Below are 24,981 nucleotides of genomic sequence, written 5' to 3'. Positions count from 1 at the left end.
GCTGGCTAACTGAGGGGATGGGCTCTATACCGGGTCCCATCTGAAATCCAAACATTACATCTGCTTTTCATCATTCTGTTTCATTACAGCTTTTTCCTTTTCAGCCCTTCCATTATCAGCTCCCCTAATTTGGTGTCTCTCTATGGGATGTCCAAGATCTCGGCGGTCATTCATCACTGCCCACGCCTTTAATAGAAAAGAAAAAACTCCATCTTAGTGGCTTTGAAAAAATAAGAAATAAAAAGGGAGTGAAATATCTATCTTCTCCTATGTATTATTCATAAAAATTAGGAAGCTTCGAGTTTTCAAAGGCACAAATTGTTGTTAACGACTCCAAATTACCTCAGGGATTAGAAATTAGTGCCGTCTGAGGCTCATTTTCGTTCTCCGACATTTCTAATGGATTCATTTCAGAAGGGCCGGTAACAATGTGGTCCCCATTATGGACAAATGGGTGGGTAATTTCTATCCTGCACAAAATAACTGCAAACCTCTTTAGCGTTTCTGTGAGAGAACAGAGGCAGAGAAGAGCAAACAACAACAAAGACACGACACAGGAAACAGGGAAATGATCAACAAGAATGTATAGATGATTATGAGTCATGCTTGAACACAGCAGCATGTGTGAAAGGACAATGAAACCATATCATGCTGAGGCTGGTGGGCCTGAGTCTGAATCTCGTTTAGAAACAGCTGCTTTATGCTGTTTGAACAATTATAGTAACAAACATGTTTCTGGGTAAACTGTTGATTGAAACAATAATACAAAAAACAGACAAAACCCCCAAAATCACATGACATCATATCAATAGTCCTATGACCAAGCACTTGGTGATGGTGGCAATGAAAAACCTCCGTCAGAATCAGGCTCAGGGAGGGGCGGGGCCATCTGCCCCGAATGGTTGGGGTGAGAGAAGGAAGACGGGATGAAGACATGCAGTGGGAGAGAGACAGAGGTTCATAATAATAAACCATTGAATCCAGAGAGGTGTATAAACACATAGTGACTAAAGAAGAAACACCCAGTGCATCATGGGAATCCCCCGGCAGCCTACGTCTATTGCAGCATAACTAAGGGAGGATTCAGGGTCACCTGGTCCAGCCCTAACTATATGCTTTAGCAAAGAGGAAAGCTTGAATCTTGAAAGTAGAGATAGTGTCTGTCTCCTGAATCCAAGCTGGAAGCTGGTTCCACAGAAGACTAAAGGCCAGGAGAGAAGCCGGTATAGGAGAAATACGCTCTCTGGATGACAGGATATTTCTAACTTTAGAGATGTTGCACAAATGGAAGAACGCAGTCTTACATATTTGTTTAATATGTGCGTTGAAGGACATGTCCTGGTCAAACATGACTCCAAGGTTCCTCACAGCGTTACTGGAGGCCAAGGTAATGCCATCCAGAGTAAGAATCTGCTTAGATACCATATTTCTAAGATTTTCAGGGCCGAGTACAATAACCTCAGTTTGATCTGAAGTAAGAAGCAGAAAGTTAGCGGCCATCCAGGTCTTTATGTCTTTAAGACATTCCTGCAGTTTAACTCAGTGGTGTGTGTTATCTGGCTTCATGGACAGATAGAGCTGGGTGTCATCAGCATAGCAGTGTAAATGTATGCTATGTCTTCTAATGATGCTGCCTAAGGGAAGCATGTATAATGTAAACAGAACTGGACTTATGTGAACAAATGGGAGTCTGAAACAAATTAATGACGAAGCCGCTGGCGTGGCTCATTTATGCACACGGTTTCTTTGAGTGGGGGAGCTGAATGCACTGTGTGCAAACATGCAAGCATGTTTCTTCTGAGTTTCATATGTTTTTATATGTTTTAGAAAGTCTATACAGTGTTGGGGGAAGTCATTGTCGCTGATCAGCTTAATACTAAAACATTTTACTTTGCAACGAGGCAAAACGGTCTTTTTTTAGTAAAAAAGTAGTTTTGATGTTCATCACTTAGAAAGAATTTTCTTTGTTGCCTGATTGTCACAGCTTGAAAGAACGAGTAAAAACAAAAAAACTAAATTAACTGGGATTAGAATAAGAGTTAGGGTGGTCACGGATGACCTCTCAGACTCCGAGTTCACTTAGAGTCAAACAAAGCACCTCTGGTTCTCTGTTAGTTCATTAATTAATGGCGTCTGGTGGCGTTGGGGTCATCGGTGGGGGATAACTTTAAAATGATGCAATGCATTCATTTAAACTGAAATGAAACTGCATCAAACGACATAAACGACATCGTTCAGCAGCACTAGACTGCATGTGACAGTAAGAAACTGAACCAATTAACAGTCATTTAGTCGTAACTGAATAGTCCTTAATGCTCCTCGTTTTGCTCCACGACCCCGTAGAACTCCGGGCAGGGCCGCTGACGGTCCTCACACCCTACTTTGATAACCACTGCAGCTAAATCGGGCCCCTATTAGAAGCTGAAGAGGTTATCTGTCTGCTGTAGTCATCCCAGCTGTCCAGTGTCTGATTAAAAACTGCGACTCGCAGACACTCCCTCCGAGGATTGTGGGCGAGAGCATAATGTCTTCTGACACACGTTCAGTCGCTGCTGCCCATCGAAGGCGACGGAAAGAATACCAGCGTTTTTTTCTCCCCCCGTCTTTCATGGGAGGGCGATTTACTGGCAACAAATTGCTGGGAAGACACATCAAAAGTCAATGAGATGAGAAAAGTGAGGACGGATAGATGGGATAACACGCGGGGGAGGTCTGAAGGCGGCGAGTGCTGCGGCACAAGTTTGAGGGGAAAGAGGGCAATAACATTTCAATCTCTATCAGTCCTGATCTGGAGGAGGGAGAGGGGAGTGGTGCGTTTCATCTGCGGGGAAAATTTGCTTTGAGAAATGGCCCTGGGAGAGAGAGAGGAGAGGCATGGACAGCACAGAAAGATGGAGATGGAGATTGGGATAACACCAACACTGTGGGGGGGAAATGAATTGAGTGCGAGTCGCTCTTATCGCACCTCCAGCCAGGAAAAAAACATCTACCTGCACGTCGGAAACTCCGGAAAACTTTCCTGTGTGTGATCAGCCTCATCTTTATCCCCCCAAACACATTTAGACTGCCTAAAGAAATGAGATGTGAGATAAACAGCGCCGTCCTCTGTCTGCGCTCCCGGCTCGGTTAAATAATAATAATAATAATAATAATAATAGATACTTTATTGATCCCCATGGGGAAATTACTTGTTTTTTCTCTGCATTTGACCCATTCACTCAGTGAAGCAGTGGGCAGCCCACTAAGCAGGCGCCCGGGGAGCAGTGTGTAGGGACGGTACCTTGCTCAGGGGTACCTCAGGGTAGCCGTTAAGTGGATTCGAACCGCCGACCTTCCGATCATGGGGCGACCACTTTACCTACTGAGCTATCCCTGCCCAAATCCTCCCGAATCGGACAGATCAGACAAACGGGGGGGGCGCGATTACTGATGAGAGACTGGGGAGGGACGGTCTCACTTTCAGCTTGTAATTAATTTTGTTTGCAAAGCAGATGCCAGCTTCGTTCTGCTCGGACGTAAAACAGGAACCACACGAACCGCCGGCACCAGCAGCCTCGCTGTTAGCACCCAGTAAGACGGTGATGTGCCGAAAAGGGAATTCTGATGTTTCCATGTGCAAACAGACTGTAGTGAGCAGGATTTATGAAGCACATTTATCCCACAGTATCATCAATCCAGTCTTTTTGGTCCCTGTTTGTAGAACTGTCAGGTTATATTTGTTTCAGTATCTGCTGCCCTCTAAAGTTCTCTTGAAAAACACATTTTTAATGTTTTAATGACACTTTTTGCTTTTTAAAGCATCGGTACAGTCCCGATCAAACGTTTAAGATCACTTGAAAACTGGCACAAAAAAATCCTATTTTGCATGGTTGGATCTTAACAGGGTTCCAGGTGGAGCTTCATCATGCAACAAGAAGAAATGGGAGTGAGACGAAGCATGTTTTTGAGCATGCAGTTTATTAAAAACACTGAAACAGGCAGTTTTACAGCTTTGGACCATGACCAAGGCCAAATCTGTCTATAAATGTGGATTGATTGTCACTTCCTATCAGGCAGTCACCCTGTCATGACGTTCTGATGGCAAAGGCAAAGAAATGTTCCCTTTTTGAACCTGGTCAGGTTGCAGAGTCTCTCGCAGCACTGCTGAGGTGGGACGCAGTAGGACAGTTATTTGGAATATCTTATGGAACAAAAAATTCACCAGCACTGAGCCGGAGGATCCAACTGGCTTTCCATCAAGACACTGGACGATCTCGACCCAAAGCAAGGCCGTTACTGGTGCCGACTGCAGCCCCATAACCATCAGATGCCCTCTGAGACTGAAGGGCTTCAAAAGGCCTCGTCTCTTTCGGACCATCCTGATCTAAATCCCACTGAGAACCTTTGGGGACGGATGGTAAGGGAAGTTTAAAAAATGGACAAACAGTTCCAGACAGTAGATGTCCTTCGTGCGGCCGTCTTCACCACTTGGAGAAATGTTCCCACTCGTGGAAACGCTTGCATCAAGCACACCACAACATCCATACGCTCAACAATAACGCTGGAGCTGCTCATTACTGAGTTCATGTTTGGAACTTTGATTTCTGTTTTGGTTATTTTGAGGCGTGGTGCTAAGCCTTTGCTGTAAAACTGCCTGTTTCAGTTGTTTTTAAGAAACTGCAGGTTAAAAACATGTTTTGTGTCACTCTCATTTCTTCTTGTTGCACGTTGAAGCTCGACTTGGAACCTTGTTTAGATCCAACCATGCAAAATATGATTTCTGGCCATTTTTCAAGTGGCTTTAAACTTTTGATCGGGACTGTTTATCACTTTACCAAAATCCACCCACAGAGCTTCAGAAATCCTGACCTATAAATTTTCCAAACTTTCTGGAAGGCAGGAAAGCTCCACTAACACTTTACTTTCCCTCCATGTCGGCTCTCAGCTGGGGGAGTTTAGGAGATGTGTTTGGTGTGATGTTGCTTCTCCTGAAAATCTCAATCTGAATCCGTTTTAAACGCAAACGACTAAACTCTGACATTTTTTTATGCTTCAGTCACAGCAGGGGAAACAGACGGCAATAGCAATGAGTCAGTCTGTTGCCGCTCTGTGACTGAATGGGGTCAAGTTGGCAACTACACACAATTTGTTTGCTGTTAACTTGAATAAATCAGCAGCAATAATAAATCTGTTGCTTTCTACATAAACAGAAATTTAAAATAACACTCAGAAACTAAATACTAAAGTATGTAAAAGCTGATGTATTAGCTGCAGGACGAGGATTTATCTACAAAATGACATGAAAGAGGTTGCTGTCTTATTTCTACTGGAGTGTGTCTGAGACTGGAGCTGTGGGGGACATTTTTCTTTTTAGGCAATTTTCACTAAAACAGCTCGAGATGAAATCCAAGTTTTAGGTTTTCCCACAGATTTATATTGGTACGTCACAGGAGCATGAGCCACTTTACATCATCTAAAATTTCAGGCACAACCAACCACTTCTCGTGAACACCTGGAAGTTGCTGTTGTGGTTTAAAGAGACAGTTAATTGTCTCCTAATGTTGTTTAATGCATGTGATTAGACACCGGCCACATATGACAGCTGAGGTAAACAGCTTCCACTCACTGCAGACACACAGCTGATGGAGTTGTTGGCCTGACAGCAGCTATCGTAGCGAAGACTGTGCTCTTAAAATGAGAGAGGAAAAAACAGAACTCAGAATTCATTCTGCTGACATCTAGTGGTGAGGCACCCCTGTACCTTTAGACCAGGGGTGGGCAATTCCAGGCCCCGAGTGCCGGTGTCCCTGCAGGGTTTAGATGTGTCCTTGAACCAACACAGATGATTTAAATGGATAAATTAGCTCCTCGACATGTCCTGAAGTTCTCCAGAGGCCTGGTAACGAACTAACCATGTGATTCAGGTGTGTTGACCCAGGGTGAGATCTAAAACCTGCAGGACACCGGCCCTCAGGGCCTGGAATTGCCACCCCTGGTCTAGAAACAGGCATCACAGCGAGACAAACTTCAGGCTATACATTTTTGTTTCCAAGCTGTATGAAGCCTGGAGTCATTTCTGTACTGTTTGACTAAAGGAAGTAAAATAGCTCCCAGAGACTCTGCAGTTGTAACTAATCAAGACTTCAGGCAGACGGTAGAGAGACGTGCGGCAGTGACATGCAGCATGAAACAACTGTTTCCTCTGAAGATTGAAGAACGTAAACAAAACTAAACCGTGGATCATGAAAGAGCAGGATGTGGACACTTACAGAGTATTACTGTAGGTACAGCACACACCCGGGAGGCCAACATAAACATACAGGCTGTACATTTACACAGTGTCTACATGTCCATTTTACATATAGTGCGCACAATATCCATCAGCACATATGTGTATGAAGGTGCACAATAGATCGCACGTGTATTAATATTAATATGTCACAGAGAGGGTTACAAAGCAGGGGCTGCATTACATGCTAAGAGTTTACCGTATATTAGAGATAGATTTCTCTTCCTGTTTGGGGGGTACTGGTACATGATGGTGTGTGTGTGTGTGTGCGTGTGTGTGTGTGTGTGTGTGTGTGTGTGTGTGTGTGTGTGTGTGTGTGTGTGTGTGTGTGTGTGTGTGTGAGAGAAGCTCTGTGCTTGTTTTCTCCTAATGGCCATTATGCAACACAGGGGGACTCATAACTCAGAAGGAGAAGCCGGGAGATTAGATCTTCATTACTGCAGCAGCAACTGCTCTCACAGAGTGTGTGTGTGTGTTTGTGTGTGTGTCTGCAAGCTGCTAAATCATCTAAATTGCTATGCGTGCTCGTAAAAGTGTAAAAGTGTTCATACGTGTGCATGTTTCCTGCGTTTTGCTGCTTTTTTTCATTCACGTTTATTTGATGCAACGAGAGTAAAAAAATGAAAAATGTTTCATGTTTTCAGCACAAATCAAAAGCTGATTCGAAGCGAGACTCCCCGGAGCGATTTCCCACTCAGTCAGAGATCTTTCACTTAAAGTGAAAATGGGGAAAATCACCTCCCTCCACCTGTCGACTTATTTTCAGGACGAATTAAATATTAAAAGCACAGAGTTGTCTGTAATAGATCAGAAGTGTGTGACTGTTTGTGTTACTGAACACGATGGATTCGAGCCCCACGTTCATTCTCATTTTTCATCATCATCATCGTCTCCTTCATCCAATCATCAGGCAGCTTTAACCCTGGTTTTCCTTCCTTTATTTTCATGTCCTCTCCCATCTTTATTTCATTTCTTTCATTTCCTTTGTCCTGTCCTCATTCCTCCTGCTTCCTTCCTCCCCTCTCTTCCTTTTTCCATTCCTTTAATCTTTCCTTTCCTTGATTCATTTCTCTTATTTTTATTTTCTTTCATTTCCTCCTTCATTTCTTTTTTATTACCTTTTCTTTATTTTCCCCCTTTTTTACTTTCCTTTTCCTATTTCCTCATTCTTTCTTTCCTTGTTTGTTCCCTTTTCTTTCTTGCTTCCTTTCTTCCTCTCCTTATTGCCTTTAGCTGTCTTTCCTGTCTTCCTTTCTTTTTCTCTTTGTTGTTCCTTTGTGCCTTTTACTCCTTGTTTTTTTAATCTATTTATTTTGGTTCCTTTTTTCTGTCCTTTCTATTTTTTTCTCGTCCCCAGTCTTTCCTTCCTTTTTGCTTTTCCTTTTTATTTATTTTTCCCTTTCTATGCCTCAAACTCTATTATTTTTTTCCTTTTTCTTTCTCTCCTTCCTTGTTTCCTTTTCCCTTTGCCCTCCCTCCCTTTTCTTTAATTCTTCTTTCCTTGCAGAGTTTTTCCCTTCCTTGTTTCCTTGTCTCCTTGTCCTTTCAGTGTTACATAATAAAGTTGGACCTCTTCTTAAAGGCAGATGTCCTGGTGCATTTCTACATTGCTGTGTTACCGCCTACAGTCACACATAAATTACTACGATGGCGTAACACTGTGCATAACCACACACTGCATACTGCTCTACCACTGTCTGCATTGTGCAGATGAGGGATGACTTCAGTTATTCAGGGAGCTAATCAGGCTTTCATGATGAAACCACGGCAGCGCGCTGCTGCGGAGGTCAGGGTGACGCAGTGATGTCACGCGTGTGGTTTCATTATACCTGCTGCTCCTCGGTGCTGATTAATCGACTGTAAGACAGCAGCAACCTGCATTTACAGGTTTGGAATTAAAACCTCATCCATCCTGTTAAATACTAAGTGGTTTGATGTGGAGGAGAGCTCGCTGTTGTGAACGGGGCCGCCGTTAATCGAGGTTACCGTAACATGGTTAACAACTTTTTCACTGATTGGAAAAATTAATCGCTGTCGTGTGAACGATGGCTGCCTTCTTTCACAAAGCACGGCGCAGCGCTGCACAGCCGACTGTGAAACCGTGAAACTTAAATATGCGACCGCGCTGCTGTCGACGAACTGTTTTCACTCTTTCTCAAAGCGACTGTCGAGCGGAGGGTCGACAGGAAGTTCCATCAGACATAAAAACACTGCACGCGGTGTTAACATCCAGTGTTCAGCATCACGCTGCTCTATAAGCCAAATAAACGGTTCAGGAGCCTGTCCAGATGTGTAAGCTGTCAGATCCACTGATGCTGATGCTAAACAAGGCGTCCCTGGACTATGTGTACGACTTCTCTGCATCATGCAGCCTGGTGCAGAGTTCCTGAGCTCGTGCACTGATTCCATCACACAATCAGCTGAAGGCTTCAACATCCTGGACATGCAGCTCTGATTATCAGTCTTTTCTCTTCTGATGACATCATCAACTATGTTGAGGGAAATTATTTTGAAATCTTTCCATAGTCAGTTTGTAGTTTTGGTTTTAATCTTTACTTTTGTTAAACTCTGCCTCTCCGATGCTCTTTCTTACCCACTCGTGTTGCTGACCTGCTGCCAGTCAGAAAGTTTCCCTCCAGCTGTTTCTTCTTAGCACCGCCTACTTTTTCCATCCTGTTTTATAGAGACGTGTTGCTGCAATCAAATTCAAAGTCAGCCATGTCTCTCTTAAAGCATGTGTCCAGGTTACACATCGGATATTTTTTGCGCTCTGTTTGTGTTTTGTTTTTAACATTTTACCCAGAACCGGGTTGTGTAACACTACTTGGTATATATATCCAGCATATCCAGGCTCTGGCAGTACAGACATGAAGTCCTGACAGAAGAGCTAAAACAGGAAAAAGTCAACAGGAAATAAAAAACCTGCCGTCTGCCGCCGGAACAAGAAAAGGAAAAAGTGCAGCACAAACATGAAAACTGTGCAGGAAATGAGCGAGCAGATTACTTTTCTGGCATTTACTCAGCCGTCCGTAGCCTTCGTGGACACAGACGAGGGAAACACATCAGAAACAGCGAAGGTTAGAAAAGAAAATCTCTGATGATGTTTGGAAGCTTTATAATGTGTAAAAATGTGATTTATAATAACAAGTAAAGACAAACTCAGATCAGGACGGACTGACTGATGCACCACAGAGCAGGTAAATTACGTTTTTCTTCAATAAACACATTTTGATCGTTCTGCAGCGCCCTACACGATGGACCAGGGAGGAGTCACTCCGCTGTTCGACTCGATCGTCTGAGGCAAAGACTCCACGTCAGCCAGTGGACAGTTTGGAAAATATGAAGGCCATCAGATTTGGACTGAACTGTATTTTCACGAGTTTCACAGTTTTTCGTTTCATGCTACACTCGTCACTTTAAGTAACAAGTTACTAACTGAAACCTTCTGATGATGCAGTTAAACACAAAGTTTCCTGCAAACAAGCCTTTCATTTACAGTTCAAGTCTACAGTTTCATTGCACGTGTACAATAAATACGAATAAAGGGCTGTTCTATTCTAATTTACTTTTTCCTGCAGATGAAATTATGCTCTTCTTTTTCTTGTTCTGAGATATTTCCAGTATCAAACCTCTTTAGAAAACGCTCTGGTTGCCATGGCAAAATGTGTGTTTAACCAGGTGGCAAGTAGTTGCAGACTGTTGCTCGATGAAATCGGTGACAAAGAGCGGTCGCCGCGGTCGCCTGTAGTTTACCTTGAAGACGCCAGCGAGACTGAAAAGACGGATCAAGCTAAACCAGAAACAGTTCGCCTTCAAAGTAAAAGTTCTGCCTTGGCATTGTAACCAACAGGGTTCAAAGGCTTCCACTTTTACTTTGGAGGCGAACTCTTTCTGTTTCCAGTCTGCAAGTTTGATGTTTTACATTCAAATATGGCAGCAACACTCAGTGATTGGCTGGCTCGGGCTGCTTCATCTTTCTGAGCTCCACCTCTGCGCGGCTTGTTTCAGCACACAGCTGCTGAGACGGCCTCACAAAATCATAAAGTTTCTGTGGATATTCATATTTTCTTAATTCATTGGTGCAGATGTGTGCTCTAATGACAAATATCACATTCTGATAAATGTGAAACGCTTTGCTGTGGCTTCATAAAGCAACGAGCGCTCCATCATTAAACTACGCAGTCGTGCGTTTCAAGCAAAGAGACATATGATTGACGGGTGTTGATTGGCTCTTTGAGGAAGGGGCGGGACCACAGATTTCTATCCAACAGACTTTGAATGATTCTTCTTTGTAATGTCTCCGACTCCTTTAACTTCCTGCTTTTATCTATTATCCAAGATGGCGCCGAGTATGGCAGCCTCGTCGCGAGCTCCCCCAAGCAACGGCTTTTTTCTGTGTTTAATTTTACTTTTCCTTCATTTTTTCGCGAGCAGCACTTGTCTCCTTGTGTACGACCGACAAACCTTACTGGACATAAAAGACGGTCTTTCTTATAACTTTCCGGAGTTCAAGTTTTGCAACACGGACGCTCCGTTTGCAGACCCCCCATTCATCTCACCTGAGACGCCTTTGTTCTCTGGCCCTGGAGGCCGCAAACGCCGACGCAGAGGGAGAAGATCTGGCGTTCTGGTTCGACTGAGACGGCGCACTTACAGACCACCGTTACCCAGTTTATTACTGGCTAATATGCAGTCTCTGGAGAACAAGCTGTGCGAGCTTCGGGCACGGATCTCATTCCAGCGAGAGATGCGGGACTGCTGCGTGATCTGCCTCACAGAAACCTGGCTATCGGACAAAGTACCGGACTCCGCAATACAACTGCCGGGGTTCTCTGTGCACCGCGCGGACAGGTCTCAGGATCTTACTGGGAAAAGCAGAGGCGGTGGTGTGTGTTTCATGATCAACAACAGCTGGTGTGATTATGCGAACGTGCACCCGGTCAAATCCTTCTGCTCACCGGACCTGGAGTACCTGATGATTAAGTGCCGGCCATTCTGGCTACCGAGGGAATTTACAGCAGTGATTATTACGGCTGTTTACATTCCCCCACAAGCCGACACTGACCGTGCACTCAGGGAACTGTACAGCGCGATCAGCAGTGAGGAAACCGCACACCCAGAGGCAGCGTTTATCACAGCCGGAGACTTTAATAAGGGAAACCTGAAGAAAGTCTCACCAAAACTCCATCAACACATCCTTTTCAACACACGTGGAAACCGGCTACTCGACCACTGTTACACCTCTTTCCGGGATGCGTACAAAGCCCTCCCTCGCGCCCCATTCGGCCAATCAGATCACCGCTCCATCCTGCTCCTGCCCGCCTACAGGCAGAAGCTGAAACAGGAAGCTCCAACCCGGAGGGCGGTGCACTGTTGGACGGACCAATCGGAGTCTGCGCTGCGGGACTGTTTTGATCACGCGGACTGGGAAATGTTTCACGTGGCTGCTAGGGACATTGATGAATACACAGACTCAGTCTGTGGATTTATCAGGAAATGCGTGGAAGATGTCGTCCCATCCAGAACAGTTAAATCCTTCCCAAATCAAAAACCCTGGATTAACGGAGATGTTCGCGCGGCACGGAACACCGCCTTTGCCTCCGCGAACACATCGGACTACAAACACGCACATTACCAACTCCGGAAGACGATCAAAGCAGCCAAACGTGAGTACAGGGACAGGGTGGAGCAACAGTTTGACAACCCTCGGAGTATGTGGCAGGGACTAAACACGATCACAGACTTTAGAGGGAAAACCAGCACACCGCAGACCACGGCCTCTCTGTGTGAGGATCTAAACGTATTCTACGCTAGATTCGACACAGCGAACACCATGAGACCGGACAGTGTGCGCACCGCGGATGACGTCAGTGCGCACACTGTGTCTGAGGAGGATGTGCGGAGGTGCTTCAGGAAGGTGAACGCACGCAAAGCTACTGGTCCGGACGGGATTCCCGGCCGCGTCCTCAGGTCATGCGCGGCTCAGCTGGCTGGAGTGTTCACGCACATCTTCAACCTTTCCCTCTCTCTGTCTGTAGTCCCAGCCTGCTTCAAAATGGCCACCATCGTCCCTGTACCCAAATCCTCCACCATCTCCTCATTGAACGACTGGCGACCTGTAGCCCTGACCCCCATCGTAAGGAAATGCTTCGAGAAGCTGGTCAGGGACTTCATCTGCTCTGCACTACCCGACTCACTGGACCCTCTACAGTTCGCATACCGCCACAACAGGTCCACTGATGATGCCATAGCCCTGACACTACACACTGCCCTGTCACACCTGGAGAAGAGAGACACGTATGTGAGGATGCTGTTTGTAGATTACAGCTCAGCATTCAATACCATCGTTCCCTCGAAGCTGGACAGGAAACTGCAGGATCTAGGACTGAGCAGCTCCCTCTGCAGCTGGATCCTTAGCTTCCTGTCTGACAGACGCCAGGTGGTCAGACTGGGCAGCATCACCTCATCCCCCATCACACTGAACACTGGTGCTCCACAGGGGTGTGTACTGAGCCCTCTCCTGTACTCACTCTACACCTACGACTGCACAGCCACTAACAGCTCCAACATCATTGTGAAGTTTGCGGACGACACTACAGTGGTGGGTCTTATCACCAACGGTGATGAGACGGCTTACAGGGAGGAGGTCAGCGCCCTGACCCACTGGTGTCAAGACAACCATCTCACCCTCAACGTCGCAAAGACAAAGGAGTTGATAGTGGACTTCCGGAGGTGCAGAGAAGTACACACCCCCATCACCATCAACGGCGCTGCTGTGGAGAGAGTGAGCAGCTTCCGGTTCCTTGGAGTACATCTGGCTGAGGATCTTACGTGGTCAGTACACACAAACAAAACAGTGAAGAAGGCGCAGCAGCGCCTCTTCTTTCTCAGGAGACTGAAAAGATTCGGCATGAGCCCCCGCATCCTCAGGACCTTCTATCACTGTGCCATTGAGAGCATCCTCACTGGATGCATCACCACCTGGTATGGCAACAGCACCGCCTACAACCGCAAAGCTCTCCAGCGAGTAGTGCGGTGCTCTGAACGGATAATTGGAGGTGAGCTTCCCTCCCTCCAAGACATCTACAGGAAGCGGTGCCTGAGGAAAGCGGGGAGGATCATCAAGGACTCCAGTCACCCCAGCCATAAACTGTTCAGACTGCTTCCATCAGGAAGGAGGTTCTGCAGCATCCGGTCCCGTACCAGCAGACTGAGAGACAGCTTCTTCCACCAGGCCATCAGACTGCTGAACACGTCATAGACACCTCAGCTTCACTACTGGAACTTCAACATTATGCACTACATACTGTTTACTCTATTTAATTTGTAAAATATGTGTACACACACACACACACACACACACACACACGTAGAAAAATATTTAGCATACACATCCATAAATGCATACACTATTATATATTGTACATATATTTATTAGTTTCAGATGTAGCCATTCTTGTATTTTGCTTGTTTACTTTATTGTATTTTGCACATCTCTGTTGCTTGTGAAGCTCGCACACAAGAATTTCACTCACATGTGCTGTACCAATGTACCTGCACATGTGATGTGACAATAAAAGTGATTTGATTTGATTTGGTTTTCCTTAAATTACAAAAGTGGATTTTAAAGGGCAACGCTCCAGTTTTACTCTAAATATAATTTCAACCAAATACATCAGACGGCAGCCGGTTTATGTTTGACTGTCAGTTTTAATTTTTCACATTTTTAGACCCTTTTCTGCAGATGACAGGTGCCTCTGTAGAGGAGCTACGAATCAGGCCGATGAGTCAGCGCAGTCGCTAAATCCAAACGCACGTTTTCTCTTTAAACTGCTCTTTCTCTGCTTTCCATCCTATAAAGAGCTGATTGTGTTTTTCCTGCCAGCTCAGCAGCAGCAGATGAAGTCAGCTGACATTCATATCTGTGTCATTACAGAGAGCGCCGCTATCAGACGCCGGTCGTGTAGCGGCAACATTAACAGCAGGCCGGAGGACACCCTGCAGCACTGTATGTGACTCTGAAAATAACCCAGAGTGGGCTGTAATGAGCTGTAGCGCCTTTAATGTGAGTCACTGATACATGTGCCTGTTATGGCCTTTTTGCACTTTTGCTACTATAATAAACCTTTTGTTACCAACAAAGCGACTCTTATGCTGTCTCCTGCACAAACATGTCGCTACAAAACCTGAACAGATTTCCTTCCCGGAGGCTTATGTAGCGATCAGGCGTAGATTACCCTGAAGGTGTGCTGTGGTATCACCAACATGTTAGCAGTATGTCCTTTAAGTCCTCTAAGCTGCGAGGCGGGCCTCCGTGGATCGGACTCGTTCGAGCTACAGCAGCTCGCCTTCGATCTCTACGTGCATCACTGAGCCTGCAGACCAGAAACAACTAGAAGAGCTGCAGTCCTGGAGACGCTCTGACCCAGTCGTGCCTGTCTGATGGGTGTAATAACTAGCGACCAGCTGTATGTGCAGTTTGCATGTTACCCCCTAATCTTGCGCATCGTCAGCAACACTGAAAAACACGCCGTCATGACTCAGGAGCAAAGACTGTATATAAAGGCGGACATCGCCACGATGCAACACTCGTGACAGTCGCACTGATTCCTGTTCGTTGGGTTAAAATCCCTTCATTGCTCAAAGGTTAACGCTCCACCTGAAGAGTCTCACCAATGAAAACAGAATAAATGACAATTAAATGAAAGGAATGAACAGAGTTCATTTAAGGTCGTACAGCCGTTAGTTGCTCTTCTAGGAGTAAAAAAAACACCAGTGGTTAGTTTTCACCATCCTGGATAAAGCGAAGCAGCGCCTCAGTTTCCAAACCTGAGGGATCCAGGTGTGTTTTCCTTCCATCACATCAGCAGTTGTTTTCTCTTCTCCAACTTCAAACTTCAGCACAGAAGCTGCACGTCCAGCCCCAGCAGGGCCCAGGTGCCAAAGCTCAGTCTGAGCACTTAATGTTGAAGGAATCCCCACGTTTAATGAAGCAGAGCCTTCGTGAGGATATGAAAGACGCAGGCTGGGAGGGGCGGGCACCAACCGCAGCGCTCCGCTACGGCCAACACAACGGCCGATGACGCTGAACTCCACCGACAGCAACAACGGCAGCTAATGGCGCTCCTCTGTGCGCCACAGGCTAACGCCGCTCTGAACAAACACGCCGCAGCGACACCGTCGGACGGGTTTGTGGTGTGGATGTTTGTCTGAAGCCATTTCCACAAGTTTAACCCCAGAAACGTGTGTGTGTGTAGACGTTTAGACATCTTTGTGAGGACAGAAAATTAGCATGAGTTTCAAGACATTTCTGAGACTCAAACTGTGGTTTTAGTCTCAGGGGTACAGCAGGGTGATGGTTAGGTTTAGGCTCAGCTTTCATTTGTGATGGGTTAGGGTCGGGGCACCTAGTGAGACCATTATCTCAGTGAGACGTCCTCACTGAGATATGGAAACCAGTGTGTGTGTGTCAGACAGGGTGGATTATCTGGTTCCACTTCCCCAAAAACACACGTGACACAAACACATGAAGAACTGTGTTTTGCTCTTTACTGAACACAGCGACGTGCTGGAGAATAATCAAAAATCGAATATTTTAGCTTTATTTGTTCCTCCCCCAGGAGGAAAACGTCTTCCGAGATCCGACACACACTCGGGCGACGTCGACTGCTCATCTGTTAAAGTATGAACTCACCCTCTTGATGTCCTTGCCGAAGGTCTCGCTGAAGCTCGAGCCGAGGATCTCAAACTGGACGTGGGAGTTGGAGCCATTGTCCTTAAAGTCCATCGTACCCGTCAGACCTGTGATATTTCCCTGAAGAGGAGGGTGGCAGACAGAGAGGAGAGAGACGGGGGTTTAGAAGTCACGCAGGATGATCTGTGCTCGCCGTCTGACACAATCAGGCTTTCCCCAGAACCTTCAGATGCCCCACTTTCTTCTTTTATTACTTTGTGACGATCTTTGACTCGAGCTGCTACCTTCTTTACCTGCTACCTGATTATATTTGGTTATTTCAGGAACAGTTTGTAATCCGTGTTCAAACGAGACACGAGCTGAGAATGACAACTTCCTGTGCTATTGATGGATTTATGCTCAATTTACCTGAACAATGACAGGCAGCAGGCCTCTTTTGTACTGGGAGCCTCGCAGCAGCGTGTATCAGCACCCATGCCAGGGGATAAATGCAGCAATACTACAGCCGTACACGTCTATGTTAAATATGAACACAAATCCTAAAAGCCCCTCCTGACTGAAATAATGAAAAACACGAGTCATCCACAAGATGACTCTTTCAAATGAGGATAACGTGTATGAGACGGGAGCATAACCCTGACCCCCGTCCCAGCAATCAGGCAGATGTTAACAGGTTAAAGGGGCAAGAAGAAAGGACCAGGTGACCTCTGAAACACCTGCTGCTACACTTCCTACATCTTTAACACCGACACCGAAAATGTGAGGAACGCAGAGATCCCAGGGTGCAGTGGGAGCCAATAAATATAGACCTAAATATTTGATGACCATCTTTATCAGGTCTGGCTGCTCTGCAGAACGATGAGGCGCCATATAGAACATCATCAGAGTCTGACTGAATGAGTTCAGCCCGTGACTGCTGTGCCGCTGCCACGAAAAGCCACGGATGAAATGTCACTTCATGACTTCCATCAGTTCGTGTTGGATGCAAAGCATGACTGAAGACGGTCATCACAGCAGGCCGGCCAACTAAATGTTCCTCTGTCAGCAGCAAAGGTCACGTTCGTCGTCACCTGGAGGAAATTAATGTTTGAAAATGTTTGGCTCTTTCAAAGATGTGTCCGAGTAAACGCATTCAACACACACCTGCCAGAGGAGGGACGCCGCTTTTCACGTCTTCGGATACGCGCGACATAAAAAGTTCTCGGCTTCTGCCATTTTTCACTCAGCGAATGTCGTCCTGTCTTTAAGTTATCGTCCATTTCATCAGCAAAGTAGCCCAGACTCGTCTGGGGGTAATGACCAACTCTGAGGTGAGACGCAGCAAAAGTGCGTCCATAACAATCAAACTGACAAACGACCGCCTGGAGCACGAAACAGGAGCTTCGAGGTTGGACGGGGAACGTCAGAAAGGGCGTGTTTGAGATGGAACAAGACCGAATGAATGTTTCCATCACTAACCAGCTGGAATAATGGCTGCGGCAGTTTGAGGATTGTACAGCTCACATTCAGATTCATTACACTTGATGGATGCTGCAGGTGCAGCTCACGTTTGTTATTTCCAGAGCAGTTTGTGAAACGTTAAATGCAGCAACCTTGACCTCCGAGCGATGCCGGTCCAGTGCAGAGGCAGGACAGTTGGTCGTGTGAGGAGTCACAGCCTCATCAGCTCGGAGGTGAGGCTCCTCCCCCTCATCAGACGAGCTGCTGTTTTCGGCAGCTTTTTGGTATGAAATGAGAATTTTAAGCGGCCGCGTGCTCTGTCTGGCTCGTCCGCATACAAAGATGACTGCAGGAGTAATAATCCTTTGGTGGAACTCTGGATATTTCTGTCAATATCATTCAAGAACATGATGCTTTATGACTTTTCTACAGGAATCTGTAGGAAAGGAGCGCTAATGAGCTCGGCGGTGGTTACTCTGATGCGTGTCAGATAAGCAGACTCGTGTTTTAATGAAACACAACCGCGCGTGCTGGAGGGACTCATCAGCCCAGCCAAAGAGCATCTCTCTCCAATTAGACTGTGAGGACTGACTCCAGGTTGCTGTGCGCAATTTCACTGCATCTTTGATGTGCGATTGATTTTCTGTTGACAAAGCAGCTGTTTGTTCTTTTATTTTGAAAATTGTACAAATCAAATGCTCGCCTCGACTTTCTTTAAATAAATAACAGTTCTGAGAAAACTTTACTATTTTGAACCAAACTGAATGAGAGGCTGTACAGATAAAACTTCTTATTTGCACAGTTTTTGTAATGAAAGAAAAAGGCGAGTACTCGATTCAGGGTTAAATTCTTCCATCGTAAGTTTGATATCAGGGCTTAAACCAGCAGGCATGTTTTGGTCTGCTCTACTCTGGATGTGTTTTACCTTCTGGATGGTCTCCAGCATGGACCAGCCTCCGTTCCAGGGCTTGGTGGACTTCTTGATGCAGTTCAGGCTGGCCATGCTGTGCCACTTCCTGTCCTCCAGCTTCCTGTAGAAGGCGTTGGCAAGCATCAGCACGCTGTCGTACAGGTACAGGTTGGACACCTGAAGGCGAGACACGGGCAGGGTGAATACACGTGATCGCTTTTTCTTTCGATCAGTTTTTCACTGACTGTTACGTAACATCTGTCGAACGTGACGCGTGAAACAAACGTAACGTCACATCTGGAGGGGGATGAAGAATATAGATGCTAATATTTACTGTATGTGTGACAAAGATCTACGTTTACAGAATTTTCACTCTGGATCTCGAGAATGAAATCGTAGGTTTCTGCGAGTGAACACGTGAACGGGAGATGTGATGTGATTGGTGGAAGAGGACATTTATGAACATCTGCAAACACTGAGCACGTGTGACACAGCTGGATGCTGACACACACACACCCTACTTTTATTCTACTCTGTAATGTAAAATTATCATTATTTTAACTTTCGTGATCAGCTGCATGTTTTGTTCTGTCGGCCAGGTGAACGATCACGTGAAGATTTCATTCCTCTGTGATGGGAAACAACATCAAAATTTCTGGATCAGACAATTAATAAAGTCGTTGTTACATCTTATGGCTTCTGTCTCTTGCATGTGGTTAGTGTTACATTTCACAAGCACCCTCACATCATCTGTGACAGCTGACCTCTGTTACATGAAGCCTGCAGCACGTCTCCATGTGTCACTGAAGCACACATCAGTGTACAGCACACACCTGCGGCGACCTGCTGTGAGGCTCCTGCTTGTTTGTTGGCTTTCTTCCCCAACATGTAGCACCTACGTTCAGCTGTGCTTTCCTCAGTCGCTCTCTGATCCTCAGAGTTGCTCCTGTTGCACTTTATTCACGTCTGCACGAGTAGTTTGTGCCCAGAGGTCACAGAAAGCAGGCATGGACGTCCACCTGGAGCCTGATGATGAACTGTAACTCGCTCAGATCTTTCCTTGGTTTGCTCCTCTGCCTGCTGTGTGCTGAGCCCAGTTTACCCAGTAAAAGCCCTGTGAGTGCTTATTAAGGCTCGACTCCCGCTTATATTCACTGCATTGACCTGAGCCTGACTGAAATATAGATTAAGATGCTCTCACCCTGGTTGCATTGTACAGGTGTAACCCAAATGTCTCCTAATCGTCACTTTATCCTGATGGCATTCTTTGAAAACATACTCATCCTTCCTGTGCAGCACCAAAGAACATTTAACCCTCTCTTACACAAATTACTGAGACACCTCCCTCTGAGTGAACGCACAGCGAAGCCGGCAGAAGCAAGAAGAAGAAAGTCACAGCTGAGGAGGGAATGAAGCGGAGCATGGGATGGAGACGAGACTGCTTATTAAGTTTAAAATGAGAGAAAATCAGCCTGAAAGGATGGAGAGGAAGAAGAAAAGGGAACAGGAGAGGAAACAGGAGAGGAAACAGGAGAGGAAACAGGAGAGGAAACAGGTGAGGACAAGGACACAGTGAAGAAATACGACGGCGCACGCAAATGTACAGAAACAGGAAGATAATCTTCAGAATAAAAGGAAAAATTTATAATAACGCCGCCGCCGTGATGTCGGACGTTTGGTGAAAACTACAATCATCTCCACAAATGTCAAAATCAGGCAGAGAAAGACAGCATTTGTCCTGAATTACAGTAATTGTTCTGTTTGCTGTCTGTAAATGTCAGCGGTGCTTCTTCACACCTGGGAATAATAGTCAGTTACTGTGTGTGTGTGTTCGAGCTAGCACAGAGGTTATTGTGCGCCCTCTGCATGTCAGCGAGATAAACTTGAATTTGATGGCTTATTTTTCACGAGGCAAACTGGCGTGTAAACTGAGAGGCGGGGAAGCGGCTCGGCTTTCGTACACGATTCATACGTGAGAAAAAACGACAGCTCCATGAGGCTTTTAACTGCGAGTAGTTTGAACGTGAGCAGCGGCCTGACGTCCATAAACCAGAAAGCCCAGAGATTGTCGCATGTCTGCGTCCCCTTGTTGTCCACAAGCTGTCCTTTGGCATCACTGGTGCTGTGGATGTGGCGGTAGCGGCCACTGAGATGTAACGGACACGTTTAACAGGCACATGTGGTCCTCAGGGGGAGGTTGGAGGGCCAAATGCTGCCTTCTGATCATAAGTTTTTCCTTTGCTTGTTACTTCCAGTTCTAATCACTGGTTAGGTTTACGTACCAAAGACAAAATAAATGTAAACTTCATTTATCTCAAGGATGGGAAACTCTTCGGGAACGGCTTGTTTGGGGTCAGGCGCTGAGGCTACGTTCTATGGAACGCCAGGACTGCCATAATGAATTAATTAAATACACCATTAAATAATTAATTAAATGTGGCAATAATTAATTAAAATTGGAATTAATTAATTAAATAAATAGTTATGATATATGTAATTAATTAATTATTGACACATTTAATTAATTATTTATGTATTTCACGTTTTAATTAATTATTGACACATTTCATTAATTATTGACACATTTAATTAATTATTTAATGATATATTTATTTATTTCATTTTGGCAGTCCTGGCGCCTGGCTCTCATCATGAAATAATTTTATCTGTCAGCCTCACCCATCAAACTCAGGGGGCGGGGTTAACGCTGATCGAGTCAAAACCATTGCTTAGGCCTGGTGGCCATTGTTTCTAGCACACAACAACCGGCAGAACTGAGCTTTGAAAAACCCTGTTTGTGTGTTACCAAATACCGTTTTAATATTTTTTTAGCCGAGAATGTAGTGGTTTAATCTTCATGTGTCTGGTCGGTTTGTCAAGATACAGCCTCTTTGCAAAAGTGCTTCGATGATTTCGGAGATGTCTGCCCAGTCTCACGGCAAAGCGTGGGATAGACCCGCTCGCCTCGCAAGCAATCCCACCGACAAAGCGCAGGCCCCGGTACACAGCTGTAGTAACCCCCGCTGACTTCTTTTACTGAGGTTATATTTATCGATGTTTTATTTCCTGATGTTCTTATGTGTCCTACGTGTTTCAGTCGCCAATTCTGAATTATAACTAACATTAAAAACATGTTTAAGGAGGAGAGAGAGCAAATAAATCTGTTTAACATCTGATCTTTGGGTTTTTGTTCAGTAATCAGCGTGACCTGTGTATAAACACATAAAAGAGATAACGTTGGTGTTTCTGTCATGTAGTAACTGCTGGCTTTAACTGTACAAAGGTTGTTCCACACTATGAAACACATACAGACTTCATGATGTTCGGCTAATATTTTTATTGTGAATATTAATCATGCTGACCTCGCTCTGTACACCACGCAGCGAGGTCAGCATATCCACGATATCCTCAGCTCCATGAGTTAACACAAAGTTTCCCAGCTGACTATCTAACTGCCAACTATTCCAGAGACGTGAAAATATACAGCATAAAGAAAAGTGTAAGAGACTCAGCAGCAGATTAGAATAACAGTTATACATTTAATAAATCACCAAATGAATCCAAGAAACGAGCAAACCTGTTCCGACAATTTGAGTTTGTATTCCCTCAGCTGCAGACTCGCTGCTGTTTAAATGTTTGAAAAGGAAGATTAGATATAAAAAACGTCAAACATAGACTCAGTCTGCCTTCACATTTGATATGAGGCCAGCACGTATAGTGGCCTCAGCAGGCTATTACTGAAATACACATGCTATATCATAAACTATGATATAAACAGGGAGGTCCTATTAACATGTTTAGTTTTAAAGGACACCTTCCTGCCTTTAGTCTCATTCATGAGCAGTATTAGTTTTCTTCTAACATCCAGAAGTCTGCACAATGTGTTTCATAGTTTGTAACAAGCCTTTGACAGGTAAACATAACATGACCGAAAAAGCAAAAAAAAAAGAAAAAAAAAAGAGAGAGAGTGTTGACATAAGAAGAGAAAATTCTCTCAATTATGGAGACAGACAAATGGTTCATTTATGTTTGATGTGTGTTTATTCCTCCCTAAATATCGTCGGTGAAGTTTGCCATGCACGTCAGATTTTCCTGCGCATTTTTATACCTCTGCCAACAGAGAGAGAGAAAAAATCACATTCTAACAGACAGCTGGTGCTTAGAATACAGTTGAATAACTATTAAAAAACAGATGATATTTAGATGATAGTTCAGTCTAACACATGTGCCAGTGAACCATTAAACGTCTGTGAAACTATGCAGTTATGAAACGTAACTTTAACCTCAGCCAAACCGATTTGCTCAGTTGTAAATAAAACAGCGAAGTAAACGTGACCCGACAGACAGAACCTGAGTGAATGAAGTCCAGCGTTTAACCACTGAGAGTTAAAACTCAGCTGAGGTTTGAAAGCTGTGTGCCGGTGATTGGACATCAGCCGCTGATAAAGCTGTTCGCCTATAAAGTGCTCTGTAAGGAAACGAGCTCCAGCAGCTCTGCGCTCGGGGAAAACACTATATTTACTTATCTTGTGCAGAAAAATGCGCTGACATTGCGTTATATCGAGCACCAGCTGCCCAGTTAAACTGTGACTATCACCAGGTAACTAGGCGTGTTTCTTGAATTAGCAGCAGGTGTTAAACAGCTGACAGGTGAGGAGGAGGATGCATGCAGGTAAACTGAGGGTCTGTTGAGCTGATCGCTGGTTTCGTGAGAAAAATGTCAGCTCATTCTTTATGTTACAGAAGCACAGAGACACAAGACCAGGCGGAAAGAGACGATCGTTCGGTGAAAATGAGAATCTGCGAATGCAACATGTGGAACACGGAGAGTGGAATATGTAAACAAACCGGTTAATGTACCCCCTCGGTGCGCTCTGCATGCTAACTGTTAGCAGAGCTAGTGAAATCTCTGAAAACATCTGAGCACTTTTGCAAACATGTTCTATGTTGACAACCTGACCAGACATACGGCGCGACATTCGCGGCTAAAACACTGTTAAAAGTGTAGCTGGTGACAGAAAAACGGGGTATTTTAAAACTACACCACCACCATTGCTGCTTGTGATTTGATCTGCATTCTGGGATACCTGGCTGCCCCAAGTCTACACAAGCAATCGATTATCTAGGATCGACCTGTTTTGACTTACTTTGCACGGCAACCAATCAAATGTTAGAGAAGCTGCATGGGCAGCGTTAACCCCGCCCCCTGAGTTTGATGGGTGAGGCTGACAGATAAAATTATTTCATGACGAGAGCCAGGCGTCAGGACTGCCAAAATGAAATAAATAAATATATCATTAAATAATTAATTAAATGTGTCAATAATTAATTAAAATGTGAAATACATAAATAATTAATTAAATGTGTCAATAATTAATTAATTACATGTGTCATAACTATTTATTTAATTAATTAATTCCAATTTTAATTAATTATTGACACATTTAATTAATTATTGACACATTTAATTAATTATTTAATGGTGTATTTAATTAATTCATTATGGCAGTCCTGGCGTTCCATAACGTTCACACGTACACGGGTATTTTTGAAAACTGAGATTTTCCATTTTCATTTTTTAAAAGAAGTTTCGAAAAAATATCTCCGTCCACATGTAAACGCCAAAATCAAACGCTGTCAAGGACATGCCAAATCCTAACCGTGTAGAAGTCCAATCAGAAGTCCAGACGCCTGGGAGGGAACGCGCAAACAGGTACAAGTTTTTGTTGTTCTGCAAAGGCAGCGAATTTTGTGGAGCTTCTCAAGTGTCTTCATCATTTCAGACGTTAAGAACTAAAGACAGTATTTTAGTGGCTCTGTTAGCCTGAACACTTTACGTTAGTCTGAGTAATAATCATAACTCACAGACTCACAACTTAGGAACAGACAAAGTACGTACACATACATACATTTAATGTAAATCGCCAGGGTCGGGTTAGACCTCTGAGGGTTATGGAAAGATGATGGTGTGGGTGAGTATATGCCTATTAACAACAGTAACCTTGACGACATGGGAGTGACTGTTGCATCATAACCCATCATGATGCCAAAGGACACCTTAATGCATAAATTAGCCACACCAGAGGTTTGACAGAGCAGGGCTGAGCGACTCCCCGGGGCTCACAATAGGCTGGCATGTCCTTGCCTCGAGGTATGTGGAGTACATGGGTCAATCAAAAGATCTCAATATTTAAAGTCCTGCACGTGACTGTAAAGTAAGAACTTTAGTTTCTCAGTAGTAGATATTCTGAGTTTGTCCACAGAGTCGACACTAACTGTGGTTTTCTGCAACAACAATAACAAAACTCGAGGTCGTTTGGGAGAAGGATGATGAAGATGGAGCTAGTGAACAAGGGGAAAAGGAGACGGCCCACGGGAGGTGTGTGGCGAGAGAGGACATGCAGGTGTTTGACCCGACAGAGAAAGAGTCAGAGGACGTGATGGAAACAGATGGTCTGTGATGTCCTCGTGGTTGTTCTGGGTCATCAGCGAGTCTCTGGTAGTGAACTCTGTCTAAAAGTTTGTGTCCTCATTTAACATTAAGCTGATGTTTGGATGCTGGAAGCTGATCTGACAGCTCTGGTACACTCGGTGCGTGTGCACAGTATTTGAGTGGGCGGCTGAATTTTATGAATGCGCTCATGAATTTATGGATGTGCATCAGTGATT

The 24,981-nt window shown here is 44.9% G+C and overlaps 1 protein-coding gene across 2 annotated transcripts in view; it reads right to left on the bottom strand.

The window, feature by feature from the left end:
- Positions 1–24,981, bottom strand: part of LOC147324091 (glutamate receptor ionotropic, delta-1-like) — a 599,369-nt gene that overhangs the window by 54,621 nt on the left and 519,767 nt on the right. For both annotated transcript variants that reach the window (XM_086304561.1, XM_086304562.1), the window contains exons 7-8: positions 18,328–18,489; positions 15,963–16,082 (exon numbers count right to left, since the gene is read on the bottom strand). In XM_086304561.1, the coding sequence (XP_086160687.1) occupies positions 15,963–16,082; positions 18,328–18,489 (282 nt within the window). The remainder of the gene's footprint in view (positions 1–15,962; positions 16,083–18,327; positions 18,490–24,981) is intronic.

Source organism: Aulonocara sp. 'chitande type north' Nkhata Bay, linkage group LG8 (genome assembly GCF_057382095.1).
Source record: "Aulonocara sp. 'chitande type north' Nkhata Bay isolate Kocher_YH1m ecotype deep benthic linkage group LG8, A_spYH_male_GT1.1, whole genome shotgun sequence".
In the NCBI taxonomy this organism is placed as follows: domain Eukaryota; kingdom Metazoa; phylum Chordata; class Actinopteri; order Cichliformes; family Cichlidae; genus Aulonocara; species Aulonocara sp. 'chitande type north' Nkhata Bay.
This window is presented reverse-complemented; position numbering and strand designations above follow the sequence as displayed.